The sequence below is a fragment of the Triturus cristatus genome, chromosome 6, assembly GCF_964204655.1.
Source record: "Triturus cristatus chromosome 6, aTriCri1.1, whole genome shotgun sequence".
Classification (NCBI taxonomy): Eukaryota; Metazoa; Chordata; class Amphibia; order Caudata; family Salamandridae; genus Triturus; species Triturus cristatus.
The window spans coordinates 320614559-320623074 of record NC_140589.1 but is presented as its reverse complement, the minus strand read 5'-3'; the positions used below and the strand labels follow the sequence as shown (position 1 = coordinate 320623074).

General features: G+C 48.7%; 1 protein-coding gene across 6 annotated transcripts in view; it reads left to right on the top strand.

Annotated features, from left to right (window-relative positions):
- Positions 1-4070: 4070 nt before the first annotated feature.
- LPIN1 (lipin 1) overlaps positions 4071-8516 on the top strand; it is a 421902-nt gene continuing 417456 nt past the window's right edge. For 2 of the 6 annotated variants that reach the window (XM_085610674.1, XM_085610673.1), the window contains exon 1: positions 4071-4342. In XM_085610674.1, the coding sequence (XP_085466800.1) occupies positions 4121-4342 (222 nt within the window). In that variant the 5' untranslated portion in view covers positions 4071-4120. Of the gene's footprint in view, positions 4362-8516 lie in introns of all 6 variants that reach the window. The other 4 variants (XM_085610676.1, XM_085610675.1, XM_085610681.1 and 1 more) reach the window with 3 other exon arrangements.

Genomic DNA, 8516 nt, shown 5'->3' with positions numbered 1-8516 from the left:
AACAAGGACACGCTAGCGCGTGTATCCTTGCCTTAGCGCCTGGTTTCCTATCGCCTTGCATCGCTAATGAGATGCAAGGTAGGCGTGCCCCTTACAACTACATTATAAAATATCGCTAACGGTGCTTCGCTGTATTTACAATGAAGCCCCGTCCAGTTTAGCGCGGCTCTTTTTCATGCTAACTGGGCCTTAACGCTGGAATTTAACGTCTGTTAAATTCCAGACTAAGGCATTCCTAACATGGGAGGTGGATTGTGTGGCTAAGACCAGAGGCCCTATCATCAAGGATATCGCCCTTTTCCATGGAACATCGCTGGAAAAACAGCAGTGTTCCATGGAAAACGGCGATAACCCCGCTATCGCTGGAATATTTATTGCCATAGCACTAAGCGTTGTTAATACAGCGCTAACATGGCAATAAGATCCAGCGATAGCCGGTGATAGGAAAATGCGCGCTAAGCGCGGTCAGTGATAATTATCCCTGCCGCTTGATAATATGCCCCTAAATGACAGGTCTGTGGGTGAGAGAAATGCAAAACAGATGTGCAGTAAGGGGCGTATATGCTGGTAAACATGGACCTCTCTCTGCCTCGCCTTGCTCCTGGATACAGGACTCAAGCAAGGGATTTGTATCCTGAGCTTGCAGTGAAATTGGACAAGCGATGAAGTAAGGTGCTTCCAGGGGGATATTGCTCAGGGTTACCCAACCTTCTGCATAATGAATGGCAACTGTATATCTCAACTAGCATGTATAAGTAGGGCCTGTGACGTCATATGAGCTGTATTCACGCTGTGAGGGTAGTGCCCTGAAGGACAAATGCCATAAGCAACATACTCTTTTCTGCAGATAAGACCATCAAGCAGATAACTCGAACTGGTGATCTGATATATTCCTTCTAGAAAGGAAAAAAAAGAATAGGGAGACGTGAGAAATAACCAACAATGAAGCTATGTACATAGACCAATGACTCAAGTCATGCATGCAGAGCTTTAAGTGCGCCGGGTCCAGCCGGTGCCGACAGTTCTAAAAAGCGGGTGCTGAGACGGGTCGCTATCTGGCTCTCCATTTTTGCCCTCACCCCTGAGGTGAGAAAAGGAAATCTTAACTCTGTAGCAGTGCCACCCTCCACTGCCTGTGATGTAACTTCAAAGAGACTCGTTATAGTTCTTTCACAGTCTCATTTCACAAGCGATGCATTTTCAATATTATATACAACAAATCCATCAATGTTGCCTATTTATCTTATGCAACTAACAACCACTGACAAAGCCAATAGTCCTGGCGTGTTGTAGGTGTAATGTTATTGGTTGTATTATATATCTGGATGCAATGACAGATGCAGCACAATACCAGTCGGGCGGCACACTATCCTGAGCACAGATTTTTAGTGTAGGTGTCATTAAGCCACACCCTTAATTACATCGGACACGCCCCTTTGAGAGACCCCCAGATGTTTCATCCCACTTGAAGCCCTGCTTGCATGGTCTCCCTCCCAAGAGTGCACTCCCCAGACCCAGGCTCGTTGAAGTACACCTGCGGGGACACTGGGGGTGTGGAGAGCTCTGGCTGAAGTAAGAAAATGAGAATAAAGGTGCTGGGGAGCAGCTGAGGGACCCAGGCTTTTTATAGGCAAATGATCATTATCATGAGTTAGAAAATGTCACCAACTTTTTGCAAAAAAAGCGATGGAGAGCATTGTTTACATCCTTAGAAATGCAGGCGGTGATGTGTAGGGTCAGCTCCCAAAGGCAGCCCTCTCCCAGCCTCACTCCACCCACGCAGCAGCAGATCGCTGCTCCTTCTTCTTCGCTGGCCAGCCTCTGAAGAGCAGATGTCCCAGCCTCACTCCACCCACCAGCAGCAGATCGCTGCTCCTTCTTCTTCGCTGGCCAGCCTCTGAAGAGCAGATGTCCCGGCCTCACTCCATCCACCAGCAGCAGATCGCTGCTCCTTCTTCTTCGCTGGCCAGCCTCTGAAGAGCAGATGTCCCAGCCTCACTCCACCCACCAGCAGCAGATCGCTGCTCCTTCTTCTTCGCTGGCCAGCCTCTGAAGAGCAGATGTCCCGGCCTCACTCCACCCACCAGCAGCAGATCGCTGCTCCTTCTTCTTCGCTGGCCAGCCTCTGAAGAGCAGATGTCCCAGCCTCACTCCACCCACCAGCAGCAGATCGCTGCTCCTTCTTCTTCGCTGGCCAGCCTCTGAAGAGCAGATGTCCCGGCCTCACTCCACCCACGCAGCAGCAGATCGCTGCTCCTTCTTCTTCGCTGGCCAGCCTCTGAAGAGCAGATGTCCCGGCCTCACTCCACCCACGCAGCAGCAGATCGCTGCTCCTTCTTCTTCGCTGGCCAGCCTCTGAAGAGCAGATGTCCCGGCCTCACTCCACCCACCAGCAGCAGATCGCTGCTCCTTCTTCTTCGCTGGCCAGCCTCTGAAGAGCAGATGTCCCAGCCTCACTCCACCCACCAGCAGCAGATCGCTGCTCCTTCTTCTTCGCTGGCCAGCCTCTGAAGAGCAGATGTCCCAGCCTCACTCCACCCACCAGCAGCAGATCGCTGCTCCTTCTTCTTCGCTGGCCAGCCTCTGAAGAGCAGATGTCCCGGCCTCACTCCACCCACCAGCAGCAGATCGCTGCTCCTTCTTCTTCGCTGGCCAGCCTCTGAAGAGCAGATGTCCCAGCCTCACTCCACCCACCAGCAGCAGATCGCTGCTCCTTCTTCTTCGCTGGCCAGCCTCTGAAGAGCAGATGTCCCGGCCTCACTCCACCCACGCAGCAGCAGATCGCTGCTCCTTCTTCTTCGCTGGCCAGCCTCTGAAGAGCAGATGTCCCAGCCTCACTCCACCCACCAGCAGCAGATCGCTGCTCCTTCTTCTTCGCTGGCCAGCCTCTGAAGAGCAGATGCTCCTCACTGCAGCACCTCACATCACTTCTGTGCCACAGAGATCACTCACAAAGCAGCCAATAGCCAAGTGCACAAGTTGATAACCTCCAATCAGGGACGGTTCACCAAACCTGGGCGTCCTCTCAATGTGCATAAGCTTCCCCTTTCCAGAAGTTTCTCCGGAAAGTCCTTGGTGATGATCTCACTGGCCTACCTCCCCTTACAGAGACAAGTCGTCAGTCTCCATGTTTCACGGTTCATGGTCAGTTTCTTCCTGAGGCCTAGCAGTTTAGGGAGCCTCCGTGAAGCCAGGGGTCACATTGGATTTGTTATCTGTCCCGCATACAAGCCTGCAGGCAGAGGTCTGTAATCCAGAACGGTGGTAGGCCGCATGCCTCCGTGAAGCCAGGGGTCACATTGGATTTGTCATCTGTCCCGCATACAAGCCTGCAGGCAGAGGTCTGTAATCCAGAACGGTGGTAGGCCGCATGCCTCCGTGAAGCCAGGGGTCACATTGGATTTGTTATCTGTCCCGCATACAAGCCTGCAGGCAGAGGTCTGTAATCCAGAACGGTGGTAGGCCGCATGCTCGTTCCTCCAACACTGGTGGATGCATCTCCATCCCCCACACCAGCACCCGATAAATCTGAATGTGTGCATTTTGATGTTGTTTCTGAGTTAAACCTCCTTGATTCAATTAAAGCATTGTTGGGAGCTATACTTCGTCACGCGACAGTCACATTCTTTTGTGTTGCCTCCTACTGAGCCTCTCAATAAACTTTTAGCTCCTCCTATTCCCACAAAGTTGTGAGGAAATGTGCGAAAGAATAGCAAGAAACGTTGTGGCCTATTTACAAGCCCTTTCCGCCGCCGGTGCGACACTTTTAACATAGGAAAAGGGGACGTACCGTCTGCGCAAGGGGCTCGTAAATAAGCCCCATTCTTTTCAATTGAAGTGCAAAATGCCTTTGTCAAATCGCACGCGCTATTTTACACCGTGCCCTGCCTGCATACCTGCTGTCTGCGCTGAAACGCACAAGAGCACAGTTGCAGCAGCGGCGCGTGGCAGGCGCCGCTTCCTCGGGCTGTCCTGCGCTCTCGCGGCCCCTGCACTTCGCATCTGAGACTTGACTGGAATCCCCGAGGAGTCCGTTCCGACGCGCGCACATGCGTCTGTCTCAGGTTTCTGCCTTGGCTGCCATTCCAAGAACTCGGGCAGGTAAAATTAGCAGGCAAACATGTGCCCGGGCGACGCGTTTGCTCCTCATTGTGAAAATCCGTGTTTTGAGGGCAGGATTGTAGCGTACGATGAAGCGCTCGCCGGGCGCGACCGCCCTGGGACTACAAGTGTCCTGGTAATGGATGCAACCAGCCAAGTTCAACTGCAAGGGGAGGAAACAGCCGAGGACGCCGGGCTCGGGAGACATGCGGGCATTTCCATAGATTCACCCTGGTCTTGGGTAAGGACTGGAGCCGCCTGTGAGTGCAGCGTCCGTAAAACAGAGACCGTCTTTTGTGCTTTTTTGTATCTTTTAAACATCTGAAATGCATTTGTAGCAATTTCCGGACGAAAAGACTGCACCATTGTTTGGATAGTTTTCGGCCACAGGAGAGGACGAGCACAACCCTGGTTTAATGATAAAATATAGAATTGTATGTTTTTTCAATAGTGGCCATGCACTTTTATCGTACAGTCCTATTCGGTAAACATATTTCATGTTACGTTGGCCTATGTGTTTTCAGAAAGGAACTAAAAGGAATTCTGTTTAACAAAAGTACAATGAATGTATAAAGTGAAGAACCCTGAAACTGTCTTTGAATGGTTCCAATATTCTATGCTGTTATGCTTGGGTTGTCCGTATTTTTATTTATTGTCATCTCCATCCAAATTTAGCTATTGGCATAATGGTTCATAGAAGAACATGGTGTGGTTGGATTGATGATGTCATAAATCTAGAGACTACAGAGTAATTTAACTATAATGGATGTTGGGGCTTTGCCATTAAGATATAAATATATACATATCATTGTTTATGTATCATTGCATAACAACCGTAAAGCCCTCTGATACCCGTGAGGGTCATGTTCACACTACATAAAACAATTTTTTTTTAATCCTTTTTTATTTTTTCCAAGTCACAATGCAAAACAGGTATATGTCAACAATTCACACAGACTGACTCAGCATCGCTTCCCTCTCCCCAAATTCATTTAATAATTAATAATACATTTCCATATATGATTACTCTTGATTAGCATTAATAAAATCCCAGCGAAAATTATTCCAAATCTTCTCAAACTTGAAGCGGGAAGAGAGGCCCCTTGGTTTGGCCAGAGTGAGCGCTGATTCCTATATCTGATATATAAGGGGACACCATTCAGTGTCTTTAGAGGGTGCACCGAGACCCCTGCCCTGGCGATGCAGAGCCAGGTAGATACCAACATAATTATTATTAGTCGCTGAATGCCCCCCCCGAGATCATATTTAAGACCAGTCATTCTCTCTTTAATAGATAAATGTTCTGGGTATCCCAGACTTAAGGACATATATTTTGTCACCCCTTCCCAAAATGCATACGATCAGTGCTTGAGATGGGCCAGTGCTCACAGGTACTGGCTACCGGCACTTCTTATTTTTATCACTCTGAGTTCCAGCCCTTTTCTACTGCCAAGGAGAGTACAGATTCTGCAGAAAGGTAGACTTATGGGCTGCTAGTGCGGGTGAGCACGAGGCTGTCAGAATGGAACCTGTCCTCTGGAATCTGTGAAGGTGCTTATGTAGCCCTGAGCCGAGCAGCCGCTGAACTATTCAGCATGGGCTCATTTGCATAATGCTCAGGTGCTCACCACCACGCTGTGTTTGACAGAGCAGGGTCCGTTCAAGCCCTGTGCTGTTAATCACATTCACACTATGGGGCATATTTACAAGCCCCTATCGTCACCACAACGTCACATTTAGTGATGTTGTGGTGGCGATAGCAGCTTCGCCTTATTTACAAGGCAGCGTTGAGCCCCTTAACATGGCTTAACACTGCCTTGTAAATAAGGTCCCCTTTCACGCTGTACTTAGCATGAGAGGGCAATGGGTGTTGCAGTGGGCGTGCCACCGCAACACCCATTGATTTTGATGCTGCCCCCTATTTACAAGAGCAGAGTAAATAGGAGGCAGCACCAAAATAGAGATCAGGGATACCCTAGTTTTAAACAGGCAAAACGCGGACAAACTGTTTATTTCTCCTCGTTTTTGCTGTTTCCATGTGTGCTGCATTGTGCAGCACACATAGAAACAGCAAACCACCACTGATTGTTTATGTGCAGGAAGGTCCCCCTACCTGCACAGAAACAATCATGAAAAAAAAGCAGCACACATAGAATTTACAAACGGCGTTTAAAGATTGTTTATGTACAGAAGGAGGACCTTCCTGCACATATCTTCACCTCAACAGATGCACCCTTGCACTATGGTGCAAGAGTGTCTGCGTTGGCCCTTGGCAGCTAAAGTTATCGGCAGTGCAGGGGGAAATGCAGGGTTGCACCATATTGTGTTAAATAGGGTGCATCCCTGCGTTTCTAAAGTGACGAAGCAAGTTGTTAGCCTTCTTGGCTTAACAACATGCTTCATCACTTTATTTTAAATATGTCCCTATTTGTGCAAACACAGGAATCGAGGCAGCCCACTAAAACGGCAATTAAGAAAGTAATGGGAGGTAAGGAGTCCAAAATGACTTTAATCTCACTTGAGACTTTGTGTGTCTGCTTATGTGTACCCGCTTGTGTTTGTGTGTTTTTGTGTGAGAGAAAAGCGAGGGAAAGATGGAGAGAATCGAGACACCATCAGGAGGTATTTTATAAGGAAAAGTATGGAATGCTTTGTGTGTGCATGTCTGCTTGTTTCTTTCATGCTCAAGAATATATAGTATTGTGCCAAACAACAACATATAACAGTATGTCATTAGGAAACTGCAAATATTACAAAACAAGGAAATGTTAACATATCATTGCGTTTGCCCTTAGCCCCGCCCACTCACCACACTACTAGCTCATTTTAATGAGTACCCGCACTTATTTTTTCCCAGTTAAAGCACTGTATACAATCCAGAGGACACAACCCACTAATCAATCCTCACCATCTTCATCACCATTTACCTTCTTCTTAGTTAAATCGACATGACACAAATCCTATTTTTCAGAGCAGAATTTAAAGTCGGAGAGACTTTACACAGGAGGATGTTTGCACTCCATGATCTATATGAGAGCAGTAGCCTTCATACAAGGCGGTGTGATGAAAGAACGGAATGTTTATAAAAACTGATGCCTGAGAGGTTCCTGGTTTGACATGCACGAGGACGATTTTACAAAGCGTGATGTAGAGGAAAGTTACACCACATAGGTTAACGCACATAGGTTGACATATTACGCCTGTGGTTTGCATCAAAGGTCCCTGTGATAAGAACAATTCAGGTGCAATAACTGAGCTGGACCTTTGATGAAAGTGTGACAGCAAGGACTGTTTACCCTTACACCTTATTGGGCATTTAGAAGCCCACACAAGGGAGCGCAACATTGCTACCTAACAAGGAGCGTATGTATTTATGCATGAGTGTGTACATGCATTTCTTTCAACTTTGCAAATTGTGAATTACAACTGGATTCATACTTTATTTGATCAACCAATGGCTTGTAAAGTGTCACTACTCACCCGCAAGGGTCTCGGCGCAGGCACTGCGGTTCAGTCGAAAAGCCAGATCTTGAGGTCCTTCCTGACGGTGATTGCCTGAGGTGGAGAGGCAGGGTGTTCCAGGTCTTTGCTGCGAGGTAGGAGAAGGATCTTCCACCGACAGTGGTCTTGCGGATACGTGGGACTGTGGCCAGGGCCAGTTGGGAGGAGCGGAGTTGTCTGGTGGGTACGTGGAATGTGAGGCAGTGGTTGAGGTACGCAGGTCCAGCATTGTGTAGGGCTTTGTAGGCATGTGCGAGGAGCTTGAAGGTTATTCATTTGTTGACTGTGAGCCAGTGGAGGTCTCTTAAGTTGCTGGTGATGGGGTTGTGGAGGGGGATGTAGAAGATAAATCTGGCAGAGGCGTTCCAGATGTTCTGCAGTTTCTTGAGGAGTTTCTGGGTGATGCCGGCGTAGAGTGCGTTGACATAGTTGATTCTGCTGCAGACAAGTGCTTGGAGGACCGTCTTTCTGGACTTGGTGGAGACCCATTTAAAGATCTATCGGGGCAGACGTAGCATTTGGAAGCAGGATGATAAGATGGCGTTGATCTGGCAGCTCATAGTGAGCGAGGATTCCAGAATGATGCCAAGGTTACGCATGTGGTCTGTAGGTGGAGAGGTTTCAAGTGCTGCGGGCCACCAGGAGCTGTCCCAGGCAGAGGAAGTGGAGCACAGGATGAGCTCTTCGGTCTTCTCTGAGTTGAGCTTGAGGTAGCTGTTCTTCATCCAGGTGACAACAGCCTTCCTCCTATCGTGAAAGTTGTTCTTAGCGACTGTGGGTTCGTTGGTGAGGGAGAGAATCAGCTGGGAGTCGTCGGTGCAGGAGACGATGTTGAGTCTGTGGTTCCGAACGATGGCTGCGAACAGGGCCATGTAGATTTTGAAAAGCGTGGGGCTCAAGGAGGAGCCCTGAGG